At 42.0% G+C, this 27,317-nt stretch overlaps 1 protein-coding gene across 1 annotated transcript; it reads right to left on the bottom strand.

The window, feature by feature from the left end:
- Positions 1 to 67: 67 nt before the first annotated feature.
- LOC308074838 (tudor domain-containing protein 1-like) lies at positions 68 to 27,317 on the bottom strand (the record flags this gene model as incomplete). The annotated part of the gene is made up of 28 exons (XM_080414337.1): positions 68 to 148; positions 708 to 751; positions 3,798 to 3,863; positions 4,307 to 4,417; positions 4,811 to 5,143; positions 5,755 to 5,922; positions 6,787 to 6,906; positions 7,647 to 7,760; positions 8,126 to 8,368; positions 9,596 to 9,629; positions 10,292 to 10,380; positions 11,730 to 11,837; positions 12,302 to 12,433; positions 15,074 to 15,298; positions 16,667 to 16,837; positions 17,410 to 17,517; positions 17,637 to 17,813; positions 18,297 to 18,374; positions 19,599 to 19,767; positions 20,320 to 20,469; positions 20,754 to 20,936; positions 21,457 to 21,543; positions 22,011 to 22,077; positions 22,761 to 22,878; positions 23,581 to 23,631; positions 23,973 to 24,175; positions 26,524 to 26,614; positions 27,221 to 27,317. The coding sequence occupies 28 exons, from the start codon at positions 27,315 to 27,317 to the stop codon at positions 68 to 70; spliced, it is 3,618 nt and encodes a 1,205-aa protein (XP_080270463.1).

The following is a 27,317-nucleotide window of genomic DNA, read 5'->3' as shown; positions in this document are numbered from 1 at the left end:
TACAGTATTTGCCTCTGAGAATGTATGAATTAACATTCATATTTCAACATATTGAAGGTTAGGGCATTCAGCAATTCTTGGCAGCTTGCTTCTCCAGTCTTGTGAGAAGGCAGAGTTGCATCTCCATGAGCTGTTCCAAGTGAGCCATCTGTAGGAAGAACACGCATGAAAACATTAGTCCAACAGGGAAACACTGTTTTTATGGGTCGTCAATAAATATCCTGTTCTTTAAATATTTCCTAAAAAAAAAATACTTTTCCGAAAATTTCTAAAACATTCAAATTGAAAATAGCCGATCTACAAGCTCACAACGCGTCACAAGACTTTATTTTCAAACGTTTTAATCCCTATTGGATCTTCGTCAGGTCCATGTAAGCGATTTCCAACAGATTCCCAAACCTGTTGTTTTGAGGAGGGCTCATTTCGGTTCACTTGAGTGAGGCTCGTACCAAGCAGCACCTGATATTTTTGCAATGTTTGAACATTTTTAAATTGGGAAACTATTTACAATACATGCCCAGGTTGAAATTGGTTAATAGAGCCACTGTGCTGTAAAACACAGATGTAAATCATCAATGTAATAGAACATTGGGTGCTGGCTGATGCAGCCTGCATATATATATATTTTTTAAAGGATCACAAAAAAAAGCAAGATGCCTTGCAGAAGCAGTGTGCAGGATAAAATAATGAGATGAGGATGCTCTGACCTTGGTCTTCAGCTCTACACAGCAGCAGACAGGCCTGTCAGCACCTAGGGTCCAACAAATCAAGTAACTGTGTTCAATCTCAACATAAAAGATTCAACATTTGTATTGTTACAGCCCATACACAGGTATACAAAAGCTAAATTATAGGGTTTCGGGCTACTCGACATTGCAGCAACTAGAACATTTGCAAAAAAGTAATAACTAAAATGCAGTACAATAATAATGGCACAGTTTGGAGGGACAGCGAGTGCATTTTCCGGCAGCGGAAGCTGCCGCGGCGGAGCAGCGGGCTGCCGGCGGCGGGTGCCGGGAGGCGGGGCGGCAGCAGCAGCGGCAGTTTCCTATGCCTAAACCTAACCCCTAACCCTAACATCAGTAAAACTAAACCTAACCCTAACCCTAACCTCAGTAAAACTATACCTATACCTAACCCTAACCGTAACCTCAGTAAAACTATACCTATACCTAACCCTAACCTCAGTAAAACTATACCTAAACCTAACCCTAACCGTAACCTCAGTAAAACTATACCTATACCTAACCCTAACCTCAGTAAAACTATACCTATACCTAACCCTAACCTCAGTAAAACTATACCTAACCCTAACCCTAACCTCAGTAAAACTATACCTATACCTAACCCTAACCTCAGTAAAACTATACCTAACCCTAACCCTAACCTCAGTAAAACTATACCTATACCTAACCCTAACCGTAACCTCAGTAAAACTATACCTATACCTAACCCTAACCGTAACCTCAGTAAAACTATACCTATACCTAACCCTAACCTCAGTAAAACTATACCTATACCTAACCCTAACCTCAGTAAAACTATCCCTAAACCTAACCCTAGCCCCTAAACCTAACCTCAGTAAAACTATACCTATACCTAACCCTAACCTCAGTAAAACTATACCTAAACCTAACCCGAACCTCAGTAAAACTATCCCTAAACCTAACCCTAGCCCCTAACCCTAACCTCAGTAAAACTATACCTATACCTAACCCTAACCTCAGTAAAACTATCCCTAAACCTAACCCTAGCCCCTAAACCTAACCTCAGTAAAACTATACCTATACCTAACCCTAACCTCAGTAAAACTATACCTAAACCTAACCCGAACCTCAGTAAAACTATCCCTAAACCTAACCCTAGCCCCTAAACCTAACCTCAGTAAAACTATGCCTAATTACACTTAAGACAGGCAGCCTCTGTCGATAGCTTTAAAGCACAGCTCAAGACCTATTACTTCACTCTTGCTTTTAGCTGATTCTTTGGTTGATTTTTAATTCCTCACTGTATTCCCTATTTTAATGTTGTTTTATGCCTTTGCTTTTGTTTTGTGTGAGTGGAAGAGAGAGTCACGGTAGTTAAAAGACAAGAGTCTGATAACTCCATCCGGAGGATTTAGTGAATTATCCTCTGGGGCACGTCGACACGTGGTGGACCCTCCAGGGCAGATCCTTTTGTCTATGTTTAGTCTATATATCTTGTATAACCCCGATATCATTCTCAGGGGTGTACGGTGTGTGGTTTGGATGTGATAAGTTAGCAGATCCCCTGGGCTAGTCCACACGTGGTAAACATGGTGAAAATATATTACTAAGGTGTAATATTACTAAGTGAAAATATATTACTAAGGTGTAATATTGACAATTGTGTGAAGATATATTACTAAGGTACACAAGGTACACATGTAATATTGGCAATTGTGTGAAGTGTGGATATTTCTTTAGCTGTGTTGTAGAGGACAGTGGCCACTACATTTAAGTTATATCCATTTGTGTTGTAGTTGTGTAGTGGCGAGGGCCACTGCATTTTACTGCATTTTACTGCTTTTATTTTATTTTATTTTATTTTTGTTTGCTTTATTGTTAAATTGGTTCTAACTGTAATTGTATTCTTGCTCTGTAAAGCACTTTGAGCTGCATTTCATGTCATGAAAGGTGCTATACAAATAAAGTTTATTATTATTATTATTATTATTATTATTATTAAACCTAACTCTAACCGTAACCTCAGTAAAACTATGCCTAAACCTAACCCTAGCCCCTAAACCTAACCTCAGTAAAACTATGCCTAAACCTAACCTCAGTAAAACTATGCCTAAACCTAACCCTAACCTCAGTAAAACTATGCCTAAACCTAACCCTAGCCTCTAAACCTAACCTCAGTAAAACTATACCTAAACCTAACCCTAACCTCAGTAATATTTTATTACAAGGATTAGTAGGCTACAGTCCTACTGATTCTGCGCTGCCGCTCCACTGCTGGCAGCTGCCGCTCTTCCGCCGGCAGTCACTGTCCGCATCTGCCGCTCCTCCACCGGCAGTTCCGCGGCAGCTTCCGCTGCCGGAAAATGCACTCGCTCCTTCTGTTTGAGGTGCCATTGATAGGTGCTGTGCATGAGGTCCTACCTCTAAATGGTGTGTGTACAATTATAAATATAAAATGCCGGGTGCCTATGTGTGGGATGTGTTTAAATAATATTATGTGTAGTGTTTAAATTGCTGTGTGTAGGTCCTGCAATAATACATGTGTGTGTATGTAGTTGTTTGTCTGTTTGTGTTTGTGTTTGTGTGTGTGTGTGTGTGTGTGTGTGTGTGTGTGTGTGTGTGTGTGTGTGTGTGTGTGTGTGTGTGTGTGTGTGTGTGTGTGTGTATGCACAAGCTGTCATGTTTTCAACAATATTTATGTCCATGTTAACAGTGGGCATAAGACATTACAGTACAGTACAAGCTGACTGACTTTAACAAGATGGAGTCTATTAACGGCATGGCTTTTGTGTGGCCAGTCTATGACGTCAGCCATCTATGACATATCCATGTTTCCATATTTGGCCAATGTTTCAGCTGATTCCCACAACCATCGACTTCCATTATAAAAGTAATGTTAAATGTATAAAATCCTACCTGAGGAGAATTGGCCTACTTGGCAGTGTACACACTAATTTGGCACTGATTGGTCCAGCGGTCTGCGAGATTAGCCCTGGACACGTAGACAATACTAACAAACAGAACCATTCACGCTGTAGAACACTCACGCTAGGCTAGGTGATGTACTGTCTTTTAGACAGTTAGACGTACCTTTATTCTCTGTAGGAGGGCTGCTCTGTGGCATCATTTGCTCAGTTGTCTTCCGTGCAGCATCTCCTTGAAAACAATCACAACAAACTCACTTAACATTTATGTTTAAATATTTATACACTGTTTTCAGTTCTGACTTTTAGGTGAATAATAGTATGTGAAGGAATAGTAATAGTATAAGTATTTGAAGATTCATAACATTGTGTTTAACTTTTTTTTTAAACCAAAATAAGATAACACATTTTTTAGCTCTTATGTAAAATCATCTATTTGCTGTGCTGGTACACAAAAAAATATTTTGGCTCAACTTTTTTTCTGTGGCAGTAAGACTGCAAACCAACGGCTTGTACACATAAATAACCATATCTTTGTGCTCGTACACACACAGAAACGCATACCAGCCTTCTCAATGCATACACAGTACTACTGATGCGTCTTGTGAGGTGACAGCACCAAATGTACACAATTAAAACACCAGCACGTGTCGAGTGAGTTTTGACGTGACCAACCGTTGAAGACAGCAGCCTCTGCGTCCTCCGGCATCGACCCTGTGGCGTGAGCAGTGCCATCAGCGCTGCCGGTCGGCTGTTCCGGCTCTATGGGTGACCCTGTGGCTAGGCCTGTCACAATTATTACATAATCGTAATTATTGGAGATAATCGCAATTATTTTTGCATAATCGTCATAATCTTTTCCATGTTGAAAAATGTTCACACATTTTCAAATATTAAAAATGGCAGATCTACAAGCTTACAACGCGTGTAAGCTTGTAGATCTGCTATTTCTGCTATTGTTAAATGATTAAATATGTCTATAATTTCTTTGTATATAAGTTATTTGTCATATCTATCCTGTGCAATTCTTGATTAAGAAGCCTTAAAGGCGAACAGAACATTCGTTTTTATCCATAATGTTCCAATGTTCAATGGCCAAACACGCAATTAAATCGTTAATTGCAATTATTTGAGTGACAATTAATCGTAAACTTAAATTTGTAATCGTGACAGCCCTACCTGTGGCATTAGCGGTTGCGTCTGTCCTGCCGGCGGGCTCTACGGGTGTGGCCGACGGTGTAGGGCTCTCCCCGGACGCCCCGGCGTGGGCGAGTTGGGGTTCGGGGGCGAGTTCAGCTCTGGGAGGAGGAGTCGTCGTCTCGGCCCGTGGCTGGAGTGCGTTCAGCATCAGCGTGTTGAGGTGTCCCCCGCCCATGTGGGGGGGCAGGGTGACAGACAGCAGGTGGACGGAGTCGTCCCGGTGCTCCACGGAGGCGGTGACGCCTTCAGAGAGCAGGGTCTTAAACATGGCCAGCTCCTCTGCCGGCCAGACTGAGGGGAAGCCCTCCTTACCTGCATGGTTGAGAGGACCATTTATACTCTGACGCCGTTGTATGATCACATAAACATTTGCCCAAATGTGAAAGATTGTATTTATTGCATATGAAATCAAATGTTACTTTTTTGACTGCAGTTTTTGACATGTTTAAAGGATTGGTTCACCCAAAAAATTACTTATTTTCTATCAATTACACACCCCATGAAGCCTTGAATGAATGAAGATTTTTTTGTTTTTGTCGCATTCCTAAGCCAATCCACCTGGCTCTATTGCCGGATATGGCAGCGGCTCCGGTAGGAGACTCAAAGAGTCTCCTTTGTGTCTCCTACCTGATACATTAGCATCTTTCTGCCGGTCATCAATTTAATTGGCTTAGGAATGCGACAAAAAACTAAAAAAGATCCATGCATTCAAGTCATGGGGTGACTAATCAATAGAAAAAAAGTCATTTTGGGGGTGAACTACAGTACTCCTTTTAGCAATTTATCTGTCTGAATTCAGATACCTAATCAGCATTTGCCATCGTTTAGCACTTGACCACTTATTGGCTATATACTTCGTACGCAAAATAGGGTCTTTATCAATGTATAAATTATGTGATCAATGGTTTCACCTCCACACTTACCAGTTAGTGCACAGCGGGCGATTTGTACGGGGACCTGTAGAAGGTGTGGGGGTATGGGCAGGATGCTGGAGTAGGGAAGGGTCTCTGTGTTGCCGTAGTCGGCATACAGGACGGTGACGTCACTGTCTGCTGTCACCACGACCACGGCTCTGTACCAGTTGTTATCACCTGACATGAAACCAGAAGGGAAGGAGCAGTTCATCGTCTAGACCCCACAGAACACCCTCAACAGATCCCTTACCCCAGACTTAACCACAAGACTGCCTGAGGGTGCAACAGTTAAATCAAAAATAATTGATCTGATGACAGGATCTATTAACACTGTCACTGCCAGAACCACAGAATATTTATCTCCAGTATGATCGATCCCCTGATGGTTGCTAATCACAGAGGGTTTCACTGTGCTTCCGTGAAGGAAAAAAGAAAGTCATAACGATTCCTGTTCGCTTGTTATACGCCGTTGAAAATATCATGTTTTGCCAAAAATACATAGTAAAACACAGGGGCCGAGATGCAGATTATTTCCCAGGTGAAGTCCCCCACCATCTCTCCCCCCAACAAACACACAGGAAAATGGAGAATGGGGGAGAGAGAGAGAGGGGGTGGGTAAAGCGGGAGAGAGAGAACTGTGTTTGATCAGTGGTGAAAAAAGTACTCAATTTTTTTACTTAAGTAAAAGTAGCAATACCACATTATGAAAGTACTCTGTTACAAGTAAAAGGCCTGTGTTCAAATATTCCAGTAAAGTAAAAAAATACCTCAAAATTGTACTTACAGTACTTGAGTAAATGTACTTAGCTACTTTACACCACTGCCTGGCATCACAAGGAAATGGATTGTGGTGAAAAACAGACAATTACATTTGACTTATTACTGCCTTCTGCACTTCTAGTAAATTACGGCACAGCCTGTGTATTCATGTATCAAGCGTCATTTAGATGATCTGTTAAATGGTGCTTGGTGTTTCGAAGGACTAGAAAACACAATTTTCCAACTATGATGACAATCAACCCTGTGTAGTGCGTTTCCTACCAGTGAAGCGGGCACAGCAAGCAGCCCCAACAGCCGGAGTTTGACCCTGACACAAGCCCTGGTTGGTGCTGCTGTACTCGGCCAGCTCCATCATGACTTGTTGAAGTTCCTCCATCCCGACTGCACACAACAACAACAAGGATACACACAAAATAAAATATTAACCCATTAAGACCTGGAACTCGTCTGTGTCATTTTTTAGATTTGAGCTAAAAAGCATTATTTTACACTTTGGCTATTCAAAATAGCAGATCTACAAGCTTGTAGATCTGCAATTTTTGAAAAATGTTGAGAAGTTGTGCAAATCTTTGAATATATCTCTGCTGTCCGGCAGAAACCAGCTAACTCCAAAATGTTCATCATTCAGGAAATGGCAAAAAAAAGTGGAGGTTTTGTTCATCATTGATAAGAACAGCTGAATGGACCTCAAAGCTCATAATGAGGTTGGAGGTCAAACGGGGGTGGAGCCTGGAGTCACCAAAACCAGCTAACTCCACCCCCCTTTGGTGGAGTTAGCTGGTTTAGCAGAAATTTTGAGGATCCAATGGAGTTAGCTGGTTTTGTCAGAAGCGCTTTTTAATACTTTTCATTGGATGTAAAGGGTAAAGGGTGTTCAATAGTACTGATATATGTAAAAAAAAATGCAAAAGCGGAAAAATTGAGGTTTCTGCCGGACAGCAACGATACGTACTTTTAAAGCGAACATTTGTAACTCAAATCTTTGCTTCTGGGGGGTCCCTGGAACAACATATTTTGAGATGGGAGTCCGTGACCAAATACATATAATTTTGGGGGTCCTTGGCATGAAAAAGGTTGAAAACCACTGCTTTAGACTTAGGGGTGTGTGCGTGTTCTCTCACTCTGGCTGGGGGCGTGTAGGTAGAATAAGGAGGGGCTGATGATAGCGGCCACGCGAGGCTGGAAGATCTCGTTGAGAGGCAGCTCTCCTGCCTTCCAGTCCACTGGGAAACACCCTGCTGGGAGAGCTACACAACACATAGCACCAGATATATACAGTATGTACTGGTCACATAGTTTCATACTGTCGAACACACACTAGGGCTGCAGAAAACAAATCTATTTGAATACGAATCGCGATTCTCATGTTGGACAATTCAGAATCGATTCTCATTTAACAAAAAAAAAAAAAGACTTTGATTTTCGATTTTGAATCGGAAAAAAAAGTTTTTGAATCGAAAATCGTTTGTTTTGAAAAAAAATCGGAATAATGACCCTAAGAATCGGAATCGAATCGTGAGATAGCAGAAGATTCACAGCCCTAACACACACATTCACGTTTTTGACTAATGACCCGAGTAGTCAGGAAGCCCTGACTGACCTGCTGGTGATGTCACTTCAGGGGGCAGGGCTACATCCTGGGAGCTGGGCGGGGCCACATCCTGGGTGCCGGGCGGGGCCACATCCTGGGTGCCGGGCGGGGCTACAGCCTGGGTGCTGGGCGGGGCTACATCCTGGGAGCTGGGCGGGGCTACATCTTGGGTTCTGGGCGGGACCAGGCTCTGATTGGTCTCTCTGCTCACATCCGTCTCCGGAACAACAGTGACGCTTCTTCTACAACTCTCTGTGTCAGGTGCCACAAACATACAGTCATCTGAGTCTATCACATGTACAACGTTCTTACAAGTCTTTAAATCTGCCTGCATTGGGCAATATTTAGGAATAATAATAATTCTTTAGTTTTAGCTGAGCTCCTTCAGATGACTAAGTTGTATTATCTACGCCAGGCCAACGGTAGCAGGAGAGATTAGATTTGTGCGTCTGTCTGTCTGTGGCTAATCACCCAAACCACTACACCGATCAGCATCAACTTTCTTGTGCACGCTGCCAGCAGGCCAAGAAACTCAATCCCTGATTATTCGTCAAATCCGTCAACGACAACCATGTTATTTTTGTGAATTTACAAACTCAGACCCACTATCCCTCCAGGCTATGTGATCAGTAGGGATGCACCGAATGGGAAATTCTTGGCCGAAACCGAATGCCGAAAATAGAAAACAGTTGGCCGAAAACCAAATACCGAAAGGCTGAATATGATACATATATATACATATATATAATGAATTTATTTGTTTACCAATGTTGATCAACTACCTGATTATGACAAAAGACATGATTATGGTAAAACTTAACTTAAATAATCACTATTATGGATCCATAAAACATTTATTCAGCACTTTTGAATGCATACATTAATTCCAGACTGACTGCTTTAAGATTGTAAAATGTTAACATTTTCTCTTTGCATACAACAAAAAGTACATTAAAGTCAAGTGCATTTTCTCTGTAGGATAACTACAACAAAGTGCATTCAGAACAAAGGTGCTTTAAAACCGTATAAAGATCTAGACCAGTAGGCCTACAACAAAATAGTGTAAACAAAGACTGTAACAGCCAGGCCTTCAACAACAAATGCACCTTGTTTCTTATTATTTCTCTCACAAAATGTGGCAACACTGCCTACGAGTCGACCAGTGTGGAGGTTAACCCCTGTTCTTTCTGTGGTATTTTTTCAGCATTTTTTAACCCTCATCGGCCTAACTGTCTCAGTAATCCTGGAGTTATTCTCCATCGCACGACGGTGTCACTTGACAGCAAGAACAGATCTACAAGCAGTGCAGTGCGACGCATTGTTTCCTTGTAGATCCGTTTTTGTTGACTAAATGAACTCAGTAGTTCTTCAATCATTTTGCAGCTCAATGTATGAACAAAGAACACATGGTGTGTGTGTGTGTGTGTGTGTGTGTGTGTGTGTGTGTGTGTGTGTGTGTGTGTGTGTGGTGACACTCACCTTGCGGAGCGGCGGCAGAGGGAACTGTAGCCAGCTGATCCAGGATCAGGGCAGCGGCCACACTGTGCCCAGCGTTCTCCAGCTCCACCTCGTAGCCGAGCTCCGACATTGAGATCACACGCGCCATCAGATCCGCCACCATCACCAGAGACTGGAACCTTACTATGGCCTCACTGCTCCACACAGGGCCCACTGGCTGCACGCCTAGACAATAAAACGCACACAAACACACACACGTTTGACTGAGTTTCTTTACCTACTGTACATTAATTCCTAAACTCTAACCCTAAACTTCACACCAAAACCTCAAGCCAACACTAATTGTAACCCTAAACCAGTGGTTTACAACCCCTTTTCCTTGGAGCCCTTCTGACCAAAGCCGAGAACCACCACACGCAAAAATAGCGGATCTACTTTTTTCTTTATCTTGAAAAATCTAACTATTTTTGACAATATAATGACCTAAAAAAGGAAATCTGACGAGGGAACCTGATGCGACATCACTCTGGGGATTTAGGATTACAAACTGTACTGAATGAACAAACTCTCCCTCTGTCCATTGCTGTTTCATCAAGATTTTGAGAAATGCTTGTTGACAATTCAAAGACACACTCTACCTGCGAGACAGCAGCGGATTGCCTGGAAGGGCAGTGTGAGGAGTTGAGGTGTGATGGTTCGTAGGTAGATGTTTTCCACCAGGCTGCTGTTCCCGTAGTCCACAAAGAACACCTCCACCTTGTCCTCAAACACACCGAGGACCATGGCCCGATACCATGCACCATCACCTACACACACACACGCACGCACACACACTCCTTTCAATATTATGTCTCTTTTCGACTACGGTGGGTGATTCAGAACCTTCCGTAGAACCAAATGGACCCTCCCGGGTCCATTTGGTTCCATTTGTACACTCTCAGAGTTATGGGGGTCCTTGAAATTAATACGTTTGAGAACCACTGTGCTACACTAAATGGAACAGAGCCTTCATTAGTATCATTGGTAACACCTGTGAAGGAAGCAAGGAAGAGGCCCAGTTTCTGTCCAATATGGCTGCTGTGCATAGAGCCTATAAGTAGGAGAAGTAAAAAAAATAAAAGTATTTTAAGTTATCTACATGCTCACAAGGCGTCGCGATGAGACGCGTTGCTAGCTTGTAGACGGGCTATTTTTGCTGTATTTGAAAAGGATTGCGAGTGTAAGTTCTGGGTACACAGAACTCAGGCATAGTATTATCTCCTGAGCAGGGGCCCAAATTAGGTTCCTTATTTGAAATCCAAATCCATATCCTGTGAAATGCTTCACAGTTCGCTTATTTCTTGTAGTCGAAAAGAACCATTATACACCAACAGTGCTTCTCTATTGCCACAGCATGGAAATATAATATATGACACAATATTCCTCTGTTCCAAGTTCTTCATTTGCCACCATGTCAGAAGATCTCACAACCCACCTTTGGCTGGTGATATGCTGGGATGAGAAACAGTGCTTAACACATTGAGTGCCATAAACGGTCCGGACCGTTTTTGAGAATCCATGCGTCATGTGCCATAAACGGTATTTTTTTTTAATATACGTGGGGCCCACGTGGGGCGCTCTAACGAAACTTTGGGATCATCCAAGGAGTCTCTGAGAAGGAGAGGCCGGATGTGGATCCATGTCAAAAATCCTTCCGGTCGGCCGCTCCAATGTTAACTCCTTGACTAAAAGCTTAATATCTCCATTTCTTTTTAACGTGGTGGAAGTGAGACGTTTTCGATCGGCGATCACTCTGCAATGGAGGATCGCGTTAGAAATATTATTGTTCCAGGCATTAGTCGGGACCCTCCGCCGTCTCGCACGCACGCTTTGTTTACATGCACTTCCGCGTCGGGGCTTCTACAGCCCGAAACATATCAACGTAAGTGGATGGAAGATATGCAGGCACTGAACGTACCCTATTTTAATAAACCTCTGGCACACAATGTGTTAACACTGATGTGTAGGAACATTCTATGGGTTTTGTTATGGTTAACTCAAGTGTACTGCAGTCAGTGCACTAACAGTTTCCTCAATGAAAGATGTATGCACACAATTCATAAGCACATGGTAGACATGCTGTCCCATGTTAACTTGTTCCAAGTGTTGGTCTCACCAGAAAACATAGCGCAGCACGGCTCTCCCGCTCTGGGCCTGAAGGCAGCGCTATCTGCCTCACAGTGCTGTTGCAACTCAGTCCTCAGGTTCACCAGCTTCTGGAGGTCTGACACACACACACAAACACACAAAGTTGATCCTGTCATTTTATTTTAACGGTTTAAAAACAGCCAACAACAGCCTACAACTCTGAAAATAAATGGAAATTGAGTAATTCAATAACATGCACATGACATCATAATTCAACCTTTTTTGAAAATATGAAGTGGAACATATAATTTATTTTAGTTTCAACCTCTGTGTGCTTCCCCACAAATTGGGGGCACAACTTTTTTGGAAACTGTTTGTTGCAATACACACGGAGTGTAAATACCTGACACAATTACCCCCTGAAGACTAGACATATAGGCAGCTGGATAGGCAGCTAGAGGGGAGGCTCAATATGGCTTGAAATCACATTGTGGTCGGTCAATGCTTTACGTTCTTTTGTTACTGGATACTGGGGTGTTATTTGTGTGTTTGTGTCTACTACATGCTTTAGGAGTCAAACAGTACATACAGTAGCATTACCTTCAGGATTGTACAGGTAACAGTAAAAATCTCCAGGGTTCTCCACCACGCTGCCCACTATTGCCACCACCTGTCCGTCACTGGGAAGCTCGGCGCAATACCACAGCAGGGGTGGGGCCTCCGGGCCCGCAGCTGCACAGGGAGACTCAATAGGCGTAGCTTCAGTGTGTGCTTCAACAGGTGTAGCTGCAGTGCGTGCTTCAACGGGAGTAGCTGCAGTGCGTGCTTCAATGGGTGTAGCTGCAGTGCGTGCTTCAACGGGCGTAGCTGCAGTGCGTGCTTCAGCAGGTATAGCTGCAGTGCGTGCTTCAACGGGCGTAGCTGCAGTGCGTGCTTCAGCAGGTATAGCTGCAGTGCGTGCTTCAAGGGGTGTAGCTGCGGTGCGTGCTTCAATGGCCGTAGCTGTGGTGTGTGCTTCAATGGGTGTAGCTGCTGTGTGTGCTTCAATGGGTGTAGCTGCGGTGTGTGCTTCAATGGGCGTAGCTGCATGCTGTCCTTCAACACCGGTTTGTGCGTCTAAAGAATTGGTTGCAAAAAGACAGAAGTGAGATTTGACACAAAGCTCCTAGGAAGCATGTGCAGGGATGCAACGCTAAAATTGACATGATCTCAACAGTCACACATCCAGTATACTGCACCTGGAGTGCTTGCATTGTAACATGAACCACAGTATAGGGCTGGGCAATTAACTGAAAACATTTAGAGCCAAAAAATTACTTATTTACTTGTTCATGTAGGTTAATCAAATAATCGAGATGCAGTAAAAAAAAAAAAACATATACAGTATATACAATATTTTGTTTTTCTAACACAAATAGACATGAAAAAAAAGATTTATATAATTTTATAATAGACTAAATTGTAGTCTGAGTAACCACTTAACCCTGTGTTGTACAATGGTGGCGCACAATAATTGTGAAAATATTACTACAAGCTCATATATTGTTCATTAATCGTAATCAAGGAAAAGGTTTGAAATAATGATGATTTATTAATAATAATCACTTTGAATATACTGTATACTATCATGACATTCATGACATTGATCTTTCTGTGTTGATTTAATTTCTATGCTTCAATCAATTTTTATGCTTTACATTCTGTTGTCTTGTCTGTTTGTTCTGTTGTGTATCCTGTCATCTGTCTTGTTGTTTACTTGTTTTGTCATATTTGATATTGTTTGTTGATTTGGTTGTTGTAATTGCCTTTTGTTGTTTAATGTTATTTTTTTGGGAAAATGTGTATACAGTGTATCATGTACCCCCTCGAAAACGAGATGCTACATCTCAAGGGGTTATTCCTAATAAAGTTGATATTGATTTGATATTTGATATTGTTTTTCCATAAATTCATCAAATGCTTTATGTGAAATGTACACACATTAAAGGAAATATCTTAATGAGTGTCTTAATGAGTTGGGCCAACATGAGTCTTCAATGCACCTTGGAATAGATTGTGTAAGTCTCTTGAACTCTACTGGATGGATGGAACACCTTTCTAACAAAACATAATCGCCTCATTTGGTGTTTTCATTTGTGGTGGTGGTCTAATACATCGTTCCAAAATATCCCATAGGGGTTCAACAGTGTCAAATGTCATAACCACAGCTAAAAATGCGCACCAATAGGCCTTGCGCTAGATCGCATGGTGAGATCTGACGTTCATAGTGACAGAACACTATGCAATGTGATTGTCTTGAATGTGCCCCACCGGAAGTCTCGCTAGACGAGATTTCAATCTCGAGATTTCAATCTCGTCTAGCTCACCAAAAAAAATAAATAAAAAAACTATCAAAATATGCGATGTAGCGCAAGGCCTATTGGCGCACGTTTTTAGCTGTGGCGGACCCGGGATGGAGTTATGACATTTTTCTACTGTACCATTCATCCTAGGATATCATAACATCGTAGAAAAGGTAAGAAAACCGTGGTCCAAAATTCCCCTTTAAGCCAATCAGTAGAGAGTACTGAAAATGCATTTTCTGTTTTATAAAGAGCTGGAGAGACAAGGAGACTCCTTTTACTGAACAAACACTCTATAGCAATGAGTACTATCAGAATATAGAGCTATTTAACACTTATTTTAACCAAAGTAAATCACTTGCCCTACCTTTACTTTTTCAATTGTATTATGCAGTACAACTGTATGGAACCATCTGCATTTGTTATGTGTCCCCACCATTTATTCAGGATTTTCCTTTAATATGTCACCCGTCTGTTTATTTCAATGAACATCCACATTTTTATGATATCTTTCAACAGTGAACAGAAAATCTTCTCTCTCTTGCTGGTACACGTTTGACTTCAGTAGATCAATACTCGTTAAACATGGAGGTGTATTTGAACTGTGATTAACCCATTCAAACCGGGAACGCATCTGTGTAACCACTTTATCCATATTTTATACTTTGACTTTTCAAAAGCTCATAGCGTGGCACGAGTGCCGCGCTATGAACTTGTAGATCTGCTATTTTTTTTTGCAAATCTTATATGTATTTGGTCCGTGGCCAAATACATATTATTTTGGGGGGTCCTTGACATGAAAAAGTTTGAGAACCACTGATATAGCAACATAATTTAGATAGATTTATAAGACATGTGTAGAATATATATATATATTCAAAGATTTGCACAAATTTAAAAAAGAAATTAAAAATAGCCTAAAGCAATCTAAAATGACAGCGATGCGTTCCCGGACTGAATGTGTTAAGGACGATTAGACGACGTTTAGAGAGAATGTCTAGAGAGAGAACGTGTGGGAGTATGTAGTTACTGTGGGCGTGGCTGTGAGCGTCTTGTTGCCGGTCGGCGCCGAGAGGAGCGGCGTGTCGGAGGCTCAGCAACAGCTCGGCCACGTCCGCCTGAGGGTCGCTGCTCTCGTCCGTCATGGACACCAGGGCGGTGCCGTCGCGCTTCCCCAGGATCTCCACGCGCACCATGCGGTTTGACACCGCCCGCTGCAAGGCCTGGACACAGTCGTCGGACCAGCCATCCCCCGCTGGTCGCAATCCTGGGGGGAAAAACGAGGGCAAGTGAGAAGGCTGTGTGTGTGTGTGTGTGCACGTAACGCTGACTGTGCACGAGACTCAATGGACAGCTGTGGTGGAAAAAGTACTCAAATTCTTTACTTAAGTAAAATAACCAATACTATATTGAAATACTACTGTTACAAGTGAAAGTCCAGAATTCAAAATTTACTTGAGTAAAAGGACAAAGGTATTGGCATCAAAATGTACTTAAAGTACCAAAAGTAAAAGTACTAAAATGTTTGAAAATAGACGATCTACAAGCTCACAACGCGTCGCGGTGCACGGCTGTGAGCTTGTAGATCTGCTATTTTCAAAAGATGTTTATACATTTGAAAACTTGAAATGGGACATTCTGTATAATGAGTACTTTTACTTTTGGTACTTTTAACTCTTTGACTGCGGACGACGCGATAACGCGTCAAGTGCTACTTTGTCCAGTTGGCCGTCGACGCGTTCGACGCGCTGGACGCGCGTTCATTGTTTAATCTCTGATTGCGCTATGCTGCTTAATATTCAATGTTATTCTCGAGTTCCACTTACTTCACGGACATCTGCATCCGGTTTCATGACCTGGATTCCGTTTCCGGTTTTTGATTCTTTTCCCCAGTCATTTTCGTCCAAAATAGGTAAATAAACGGTCTTTCACACGGTATGACGGACAAACGGACAGTTTCTCTTCTATAATCTATGGTCTGGGTGACGATCAGTCATCGCCGTCGTGTATCACATCGTAATTTTGGCGATCAAAACAATCTGGGAGGACGTCACATCCGTTTTCATGTTTTTCCCTGTCTAATCTATCAAGAAGGGTGAGAGAGACCCAACGACCTGATCAAGCAGTCATGTGCTGCTCTCTAGTGGCGGATTTGTGCTGGGTCTTTATATTATGTGCCCTTAAATTATTTTCATGAGAAAAATTCAAAATATAAAAATAAAAAAACACGAAAATTGCTGGCACTGGGGGAGTACTTTATGAAAATACTCTGGCAGTCAAAGAGTTAAGTATGTATAAAATAGGGCTAAAGTGGTTAATGTATGTTTCTTAATATCCTAATTTATATCTGAAAATTAGCTAGTAAAAGTTTTCAAATAATTGTAGTGGAGTAAAAGTACAATATTTGCCTCTGAGATGTAGTGGAGTAGAAGTAAAAGTATGGGAAATTGGAAATACTCAAGTAAAGTTCAAATACCTCAAAGTTGTACAGTACTTAAGTAAATGTACTTAATTACTTTCCACCACAGATGGACAGTATGGGTGTATCACTTCAGGTAGCCCGACAGTGTCTCCTGAGTCTGAACGGACTTTGCACCAGGAGAACTGATCCCCGTGTCCTTACCTGCCAGGGCACACGGGATGGCCTGCATGGGCAGAGCCAAGAGCACGGGGCTGATGGGCCGCAGGCATCTTAGCTCCACCTCCTCAGAGGTACCAAAGTCGATGTATCCGACACATGCGTGGTCCTCGGACGAGTACGCCAGCACTTTTGCCCTGTACCACTGCTTGTCTTCTGTGGGGGGGGAGAGAAACAGATCCCAGCCTGAACTCACAAACAAGCCCCTGAGACACTTGTGAAGATTAATCACACATCATCAAGGATTCATTTATACTTTGTGTACGCCCCCCCCAATTCACTCGACACAAATAACAAGTGAAAAGGGATGATGCAACTTGCATCGCTATGTTATGTTGAAAATGTAATTTCTTGTAAGACGAAATGGTTGTGTAATGAATTAGCCTTAAGAACGTGTTATGGTCTAAAGTAATTGCATAGATACAACCTTTTTTAGACATATTAATCAATGATTGTAATGTACATGATTTTCTGCTAGCCCCAGAGGAACAGGCACTCAACTTCTAAAGTGACCAATAAAAGTCTTGCCATACCTTTTTTTTCACTTTACCTTACGCTTGAAATAAAAATGTCCTTGATTTGCATTTAAATTCCCACAATTTTGCTGGAAGTTGGCTGGTTGCAATTTAGTGTTTTATTGTTGAAAGGCTGCTGCCAAAAAAAAAACTGTTCTCACACTGTGAACCAAAAGACAGACATCCTGGAGGAGCAAAACAAGTGTTTATTACCCGAGAACTGAGAGCAGCACATGGTTCCAGGAGCTGGTCTGAAGTTGTGGTTCACTGGAATCTGACTGCAGTGTTCCCTCAACATCAACTGCTGCCCGTGGATCACAGCTGCAAACCACAACCTTTCACTTTAGACTGTTTAACTTTTAATGCATTCATATTCAAATTCTACCATCGTTTTTGCACTACACCCCATTAGCTGCTAGAAGCAATGACGCGATACTCACCAGCGTTGTCCACCTTCTGACAAATCATGTCGTGGGGTGACTGGAGGTTAGTGACCACAGCAGAGAAGGTGTCTCCCACACACTGGGTCAGGGGCTCAGGTGGCTGGGACCCCAAATTCTCATCCTTGCCGTTGGACAGGCGCTTGTAGTTCTCCAGTGAGGCGCTCACCAACTTGTCTGAAGACAAAGAAAGAACCCATTCCTATACAGCCTCAAAGCTCAACTTCATACTAATGTTTCCAGTCTCACTAGAGACTGGAAACTGGACTAAAGTCTAGTATAGTCCTGTATACATCATCAATAGGAGTGTCCAGTTTTCACATCATTTCAGACCATCAGCATCTAAACCAGATTTTAGCATGTCAAACCAAACAGTGATTTGCTAGAGCAAAGGCCATTTGGTCAGCACAATCAGTAGAAGCCATCGTCTGGGGAGCAAGGTGCACAAAATATTCCATGGTAATCCAGCCAGCAGTTAGTGATATGTTGCTTTGGACCAAAAAGAGCAATATACAGAAGGTTCATTTTACACTTCTAGTCAAAGACTTCAAACAATAAATTATGTTGAGTGTAACAATATCACACCAAGAGCCATTATATTAACTGGACATTGATATTTTCCCCCTGCGTGCGTGCGTGCGTGTGTGCAAGTCAACTCACTGATGTCCTGTTCAGAAGGTTTTTTAGTCTCCTTCGCTGCATAACCCTGGTCCAACAGGAACGTGCTCAGATGTTTACCTACAAGAATACAAGGGAAGATGAATTTCTTTCGTAGATGAACAGTAAATTGCCGTCATGTGTGTACATGTGAAAGACTTGAGAATTATTATCATAGAATACGATACCACTGATGAAGTGTTTCATGGCAATACTTTGCAAGCAAAATATATATATATAAGAAAACAAAACCTTTATGTAATGAAAAGGTCAACTCTAGTAGCTCGATTCAAAACAATAATTCCATTTTATGTACTGAATAATATACAGTAACAACTCAAGTGTAAACTGTAGAAAGAACATGCAGTGGCCAACTGGCTATGTAAGCGAAAGTAAAAGACAAATATATTCCTTGCAATTTTAACAACATTGAAGCTTGATATGTTAAAGGAGAATTCCGGACATTTTAAGTGTTATCTTTGATGTGTCGTTACTCACCTACCGACGTAAACAGTGGCATTGTTTATTTCCAGTTATTCCCCTGTCGTCATATTTTCAACCCCCTCCGTTGTCATAATGGGAGCGCGTGTCATAGGGAAATTCGTCTATTATAACCGATGCAAAGTTATTTTTTTCTCTACTACTACTCATTGTGGAGTCTTATGATAGTCAAACATGCAGTGAAAGTTCCTGAGAGGCTACCGCTAATGACGAACGAGCTAACGCTAGTTGCTTGTTTCTCAACATGGCAACACCAAGTTGCCAGGTTCTGGGAGAGAAATGTCACTGATCCATAACTCCCAAAACTATTGTGGTTGAATCTCAACAAGCCAACAAAATAAAAAATCTTGTTTGAAAGAAACACTGATCATAATATTGTCCCATATTTGTGTCTGTTATGTGCTACAGAAATGGTTCTCAAAGTGGGGTCCATGGACCCTCAGGGGTTCCTTGAAGGGTTCTAAATGGATGCTTACAGGTCTGTAACATATAAAATGGACCCCATTTGTACTCTCAGAGTTATGGGCGTCCTCGACATAAAAATATTTTAGACAGTATTTCAGTTGACTGCAGACACTACTGTAATATAGCCTGGCATTGGCCAGACTGATAACGTGGATTCACTCTCACGTGCCTCCCCGGTATCGGTCACGCAGTCACTGATTGGCCCGATCATTTCAGATTTCTCATACTCGTCCAGACTGATACCGGGGAGGAAGGTGAGCGTGAATCTACGTTATCAGTCTGGCCAATGCCAGGCTAACTGTGATGTGGTTTGACAATGTTGATTTGACCCGAGCTGACCAAAGGCCGACAGCAGGATGTCCACGGTGAAGACGTGTCCATTCTCCGATGTGTCCATCACGCTGACAGGGAGACACTTCCCGCTCATCACCTGCTTCACCACCATGCAACACTCTCTGGTCCAGCTGCCAGCCAGCGGCACCACGCCAGAAAGACAGCACTCCAGAACCTGAGCTCAAACATAGCAACCAGGAAGTTAGTTACACTGGTACCAGTGGTGTAAAAGTAACATTTACTCAAGTACTGTACTTAAGTACACTTTTGAGGATTTTTTTACTTTACCGGAGTGTTTCCCATTTTCAACGCTACACCTCAGAGGCAAATATTGTACTTTTTACTCCCCTATAATTATTTGACAACTTTAGTTACTTATTTAGATTTAGATTATTATTACAAAACAGTAAGTTTGAGAACCACTGATATTATAGCAACATAAGTTTTTCAGAAAACTGTTTGGATTTAGAAGACATTTGTAGAATCGGTCTCAGGTCTTAATGGGTTAAAGACTTTAGGGCAGTTTGTCAGGACGGTATCACAATTGGTTTTCGAAGCAGTGGCATAGGTTTGTTAGCACAGTTTTCTCTGCTGTTCTGGCCCCTAAATTGAACGTCGCCCGTCGTATCATCAGGCGGAGATCTCCAATCGTCTGACTACGCGAGAATAAATTCATACCAAAAATACACACATTTAAACACAAAAATAAACAAATGAATGTACTCACACACGGAGGCAGCGCCTGCAGGTTGACAGGAAGTGGTTTGATCATGTTGCTGTCTAGAGGAACGTCCTCCTCATTACCAAAGTCAACGTAGAGGACAGTGGCCGTCTTCTGGTCCGCTGACACCGACAGGACAAGGCCTCTGTACCAATTCTACACACACGCACACATACACACGCGCGTCATGTTTTGCTTTACAGGAAGAAGTCATGATTGGATTTTGGATAGGAATATGAATTGAGGATATCGCCTGTAGAGTACACTTTCAGCAATGTCCGACATAAAAAGATAGTTCATCCATTCATCCTGGCCTCTACATCAGTGGTTCTCCAACTTTTTCATGTCAAGGACCCCCACAATGATATGTATTTGGCTGCAGACCCCCATGTCAAAATATGTTGTTCCAGGGACCCCCCAGAATCATAGATTTGTCTCACCCCATCCATGGAGAATTGGACGGTGCACACCTCTCCTTGGTTGGGGGTGTACGGGGTGGTGGTGGGCTCGTCGCTTGCGGTCTTCTGCAGCTCTGCACCGATGCTCTGCATGTTCTCCGACACCTGGGGGTCCTGAGGCAACACGAAGAACCTACTGGGGCTGCTGAACTCTGCCACCATGCCCTACACACACACACACACATACACGTTACTATACATGGTATTCACGATGCAATCACAGCCCTTACCCCCACGTATAAACCCCCTCATGAATTTCAAGTAAGCACCAATTAAATGGAACCACACAGTCACACAGTGTATATAGGTGTACTACGTATATATATAGTTGTCGGTCAGAAACCTTATATCTCCATATTTCAGTGAAATTTCACTTTTCACGCAAGTGTTGCGTGAAAGTAGCGTAAGAGACGATCTATCTATAAGTTCAAAAAGCGCCACATCTTTTTTCAGTTTTACCTATAATGCATGCCCAAAATAAGAATGACAGGTTGAAAGTGGTTAAGGCTGTCTGTGTTTTTTATAAATATTTAACCAATGAAAAGTATTAGCAAAAGCTAGGGGCTAAATAATAACTCAAAAGTGTATAAATAATTATACACTTTGCCAAATGAACAGCTAACATATACATAAATACACAGATTTTTAATTGTCAGGTTTCTCAGCTGAACTGTGTATAGAAGACCTTCAATTCGGTTCCTCTGGTGATGCTGTGCTTTTTCAGGTCCTTCAGATAGGTTCGCTGGGGAGTGGAGTCATCACTGGCCTTCAGCTAAATCAGACAAGACACAAACAGAGACACGTGTGGATATTAAGGGACCATCTTATGGATGTAAACATGGTTTTAATATATTTTAATTCATAGTTTCTTTTTTTGAATTCTGTGCCTCTGTGTGGATGTCTTGTCTGTAAAATCGTATTGTTGTAAATATTCATGTCTATATACAGGGTAAGCTGAAAAAGAGACGTTGGATTCAATGGTTTCATTCTTTCATACATACATACCATAGTCTATAGTCCAATATCATTCCTGAATATTTGAATGGGTTTGAGATATATTTGAGACGATCGAAAGCCATATGCATTTTTTCTCGCTGACAGCGATACACACACACACACACACACACACACACACAGTTATAGTTTGAGTGGTGTTAAGTCTCTGGTGAAAACTTTCTCAGTACTGAACCGTTTTTGTGTTATAACAATATTTTTCTCTTCCACAGCAGAAGGTTTTACCTTTGGCTGCAGTGGTGCAGCCGTCTCCTCCACCACTGCTGAACCTTGGCTCTCCATCGGAGTTTCACTGTCGATGGGACAAAATCAATATTTTAAATTTCATTTTACAAATAATGAATGTGAGGATCTCAGAGCTGAGGTTTGCTTGCAAAGGTCACACCCCTGTGGCATCTTATTTTTGTATAAGATCGAATAATAAGATTCTATGGAACTAGAATAACTTATACTCACCCCTCAGAAGAAAATCCTTCCCCAGCTAAATTATTTGGTTCCACTTGTAAACTCTCAGAGTTAAATTAACACTTACGATTTTAAGTGAGGATTGGGGTCCCAGAGATAAAGTTAAAACAAGAAAAGAAAAAAAAAGAACTATCAAATGGGGGTCTGTGGCTTAATGCATACCAACTGGGGGTCTTTTAAAACAAGCTCATAGTGCGGCATTGAGTGAGCTATGAGCTTGTAGATCTGCCATTTTTTGAAAAATCATGAAGATTTGTGCAAATCTTTAAATGTATATCTATTTTAAAGCGAACATTTGTAAAATATGTTGTTCCAGGGACCCCCAGAAGCAAAGATTTGAGTTACAAAAAATATATATTCAATGATTTTCACGATTTTTCTAAAATGGCAGATTTACAAGCAATGAGCTTGTATATCTGCTATTTTTGAATAGCCAAAGAAATCTAAAATGACAGATGTGTTCCCGGTTTGAATGGTTTAAATTAGGAAGGTTGAGAATCAGTGACTTACGTGACACTGGTGTCTGCAGCGCTGGCCAAGCACCTGTGTCTGTGCGTCGGCCAGTCTTGTGTCTGACAGTGAATGGAGCAGTAGAAAGCTTTCTTGCAGCGCACACATCGGAAATTCCCTGTCGGACGACAGTGATACTTCATTTATACTCTTGCTGTACAATGGTGTCGCACACCCAAAGTGTAGATCTACAATGGGTTTGTAGATCGGCTATTTTCGTTATTCATCGTGCTACAAAGTATATGGGGTGTAAATGGATAACCTTTATGATGTGAAGTCATTCATTGTTGTGTTATTAGACGAACACTACGATGACATTACTGTACCAGTCTCATTTAATTTGCTACATAGTCCATTTATATCTGAAAACACTTTCAACCTTTCCCTATATTGGGCAAGTAATTATTGACAAACATTTTCTAAAAACTTCAAATGTCACACACATCGGCTATTTGCCCCAAGCAACACCATCAACAGAGTATAAAAGACTTAAATGGTTTTATATAACATTGATCGATTGATTGAATACTTGATTAAGTTGCACAGTACAGCACAGCAAGTACAATTACGCAAGTAATCCTAAAAGGATAACACAAAAAAAGGCTTAATGCCTTGTTTACATACAAGACAATACAATCCAAATCATCATCAATATCAGGAGCAATGAAAGGTGCATTTACAGAGAACAGCGTACATAAGACAACATAAGATGTTCATCTGGGTATTCCTCTTTGATCTGGCTCCAGTTTTGTAATGTAAATGTTTTAATAAACCCAAACAAAATGTTCTTAATATATTATGTGGGGATGACAGTATTTACCTTGCTTACTGCAATAGTTGCACAAGTTCACAGTCGATGGATTTTCAGACCCTGCAGCAAAGAAAACAACAGTTAATGCATCATGTTATACAAGGTCACCTGCTTGTTAACTGGTCGCTGATAATCACATTTCACACTTTAGGAAAGGTTTCGTCAAACATCCATTAAGAACAGGTGAATTGTGATTTCAGTGCAGTTTCAGTGAGGAAACTCAACCTGTTGTTATAAAGTACCCCTCCTCTGCCATCTAGTGGCTGTTCTTTTAACTGCAGTGTGCACTTCACAAACAGCAGGTGACATTCAAACTTCTTGACAGCAATTTGACTAGATCTTAAACTGAAGTTGTTTTCATTCTCAGATTTCTTTGAACCAGTGGTGGTGGCTGCAGTTACCTTGCGTTTCCACTGGGGGTCCCTGCAGCTCCATCCAAGAGGGCTCTCTGGGATCTCCCATCATGTTCCGGAGTTCACCCATAGGCGGGCCTCTCGTGTCACGTGGAGGAGGTCCTCTCATATCTGGAGCGGGTCCACTGCCCAGCAGGCCCATATGCATGGGCGGTGCCTGGTGGGGCGGTGGTGCCCTGATGTAGCCCCGACTAGACGCATACACACACACAAACAGCGGAGTGAACTTGAGTGAACAGCCCTCAAGACACTGAAGTACTGTACTTACTGTAAGTACAGTAAGTACAATTTTGAGGTACTTTTACTTTACTGGAGTATTTCCAATTTTCAATACTTTTACTTCTACTCCACTACAGCTCAGAGACAAATATTATACTTTTACTCCACTACAATTATTTGAAAACTTTAGTTATTAGTTACTTTGCAGATATAAATTATTACATTATAAAACATACATTAACCACTTTAGCCCTATTTTATACCCAGGCTATTTGAAAATAGCCGATCTACAAGCACACAACGCGTCGCATCGCGGCGCGTTGTGAGCTTGTAGATCTGCTATTTTCAAAAATGTTAGTACTTTTACTTTTGGTACAATTTTTTTTTTTTTATCCCACGATTTTGTAACCCCATTTTTTACACCCAGTGCCAATGGACCCTTCGCTAAGCCCCACCCACTCCACTCTGTGACTGGTGGTGCGAAGTTAGTCACACCCAGGCCTGGCAACGCCTGGCAAACTTTGCTTCTCACCCATTGACTTGCATGTTAAATGATGGCTTTTCACCTTAAAAATAATCGATCATTTCAGGAGCAAGAGTTTCAAAATCTCTTCTAAATCTAGTCAACAAGGCCTGCAGTAGGCTATGCACTGGACAAATGTGCATGACATTATTTCAATAAACTAAAAACATGGGAAATGTTAGAGGGAGTAATAGCCATGGATACACGACGGTCGACTGTCACGACCGTCATGGATGAACTTCAACCTGGTGTTTGCACTTTCTCCATTTATGGCCCGTACATCTACATAAACGTTCATATTTCAAATATAAAGTGCTTATCCCATGGCCACGGATGTTACATTTATGTACGGGCCCGGGCCCGGCTCTCAGAAGTACCCGTATCATCCGTATTGTTCAATAAAAAGCATTTTAATCTGATCGGTGGCCATTTTCTCCATGCGCTTTCAACTAAGCGACCCTATCGGTTTGTAGGTGTATTGCACTCTGATACATTATGAGAAAATGGCCACTGATCGGATTAAAATGCTTTTTATTGAACAATACAGAATATACGGGTACTTTTGAGAGTCCCGTTCATAATTTCAACATCCGTGGCCATGGGGTAAGCACTTTATATTTGAAATATGAACGTTTATATAGATGTACGGGACCGTAAATGGAGAAAGTGCAAACACCAGGTTAAAGTTGATCCAAGACCGTAACAGGAGTTTTCATGTACCGCAGGGTAAGACTGCCAGGAGCAGTTAATAAATAGACGAACAAATGAATTAATATACTTTAACGTGCGGAATCCGAAACAGGCAGCGCTGTGATTCTGAATTTTGTTACGATTACAGTGATTAGTAGCCTATTATTGACACCACCTGGGCGAGTGAGTCGTATCGTGTAACTTTCCTGAAGAAGCTGTGTATGTGTTCAACAACACAGCCATTCAGCCTTGTAGTTTAAGTGCAGCTTTCAGCTTGGGAAAAGCAGCCTCAAACGGGTTTGGGTACGTGGTTCATAGTCACCATTGCGTTATCGTGGTATTCCTATTCTTGCTATTATATTGCAAATGATTCTGTGTGTGCGGGCGAAATAACATTGACAGCTATGGCAGGTGACGAAACTTTGCCAGACCTATGCCAGGCTAACAACGGTTGCTAAGCTGGCATTGGACAATCGCTTTTGGGGTGGGGTTTAGCGAAGGGTCCATTGACTATGTAATCCTGGGCACTACCTTCCCTCTGCCAACCTATGGAGGCCAGGGCCGAGCTCATGCCTCCTTCAATGCATGAGAGCCAACTGACCTTCTTGTCACCTGACAGGGGAGAGTTTCCCTGGTTGGACGTAGCGCGTGGAAGGAACACGTTATTCCAACCAGTTCCTTTCCCCTCCATCAGGCACCCCGGCTGGCCAGGGGGAGGCAGTATAGTGACCAGGATTACTGCATGTTTTTGTGAGGGTACCTACCCTAGGGAACACGGGGAGAACATGCAAACTCCACACAGAAAGGCCCTTTCACCAACCCCACCCAGGGTATGGGCACTGATGACGCGGAGGAGAGAACACGCCCCCAGCGCCCACAGTGTACATACTTTTGGTACTTTAACGATTTTTAAATCTGGTAGCATCACACACTGCAGGATAATCTTATATAAGATGCTCTCATCAGAGAAATGACTTCTCTTCTGGAGGTCCCTGGCACAATATATATTTTCAGACGGGCCAAATACATATACATTTGGGGGTCCCTGACATGACAAAGTTTGATAACGTGTGAGTTTGATAATGTGATTTTGATGCGAGTTCATACTTTGGCTCTCCGGTGGCAGACAGCAGGGCTCCTCCTTTGGGGTCATTGGGACCATTTCCCAGCAGGGCTCTGGGAGGAAGACCAACAGGTCCTGAGAGACATATAGTAAAACATACATAAGAGAGTAGTGGTCTATAATTTATTACAGTATAACCTGTGAGTAGTGGTCTATAATTTGTTGCTTTAACAGGTCAGCTGAGCCACGTTATGGAGGATTCATCTGAAATGCCCTTTCTTTTGCAGTGCCCTTTTATTAGAAAATGTGTTCAAACGCAATTGAGTATTGAGAAACCCTTATGCACGCAGCATGCGCAAATGCTAATGTAGGTAATTAATGTATTTGTGCAAGATGACCCTGCTATATAAAATGTGTATATTACTCGTTCATGTTCAAATAGCTCAATCCAAAATATAATGCTGTAGGCCTAAGTGATGGGCTGTATTTACGCACCTGCTTGTCATTAATGCATAACAAAAAATTATGACCGTTATTTTGATCAGATGTCCGATCAATTTGAATCATTCCGGACATTGGGACCGGAAGATTAAAATCCTAGCGTGACCCCTGGTCTGTATAAGTGAATGTAAAACAAATTCAATCACGGGGATCTCGGGATGATCAACACCTCAATTATTCGATGAAGATATCAATAGAATAATCTCTAAGAAAATAATGGATAGATGCAGCTGCAGATACCTGTTCTAGAAAAGACCGGGGTGACTGGAGCGGTGGTGGAGGGCTTCCTCAGAGGCAGGTTGGGACTAGCCGCAGTGGGACTGAACGAACCGCTCAT

The sequence above is a fragment of the Gymnoscopelus braueri genome (assembly GCF_963280865.1).
Source record: "Gymnoscopelus braueri genome assembly, chromosome: 19".
NCBI classification, from domain to species: Eukaryota; Metazoa; Chordata; class Actinopteri; order Myctophiformes; family Myctophidae; genus Gymnoscopelus; species Gymnoscopelus braueri.
Note: the sequence above shows the minus strand (reverse complement) of the source record. Positions and strands in the feature narration are given on the sequence as shown.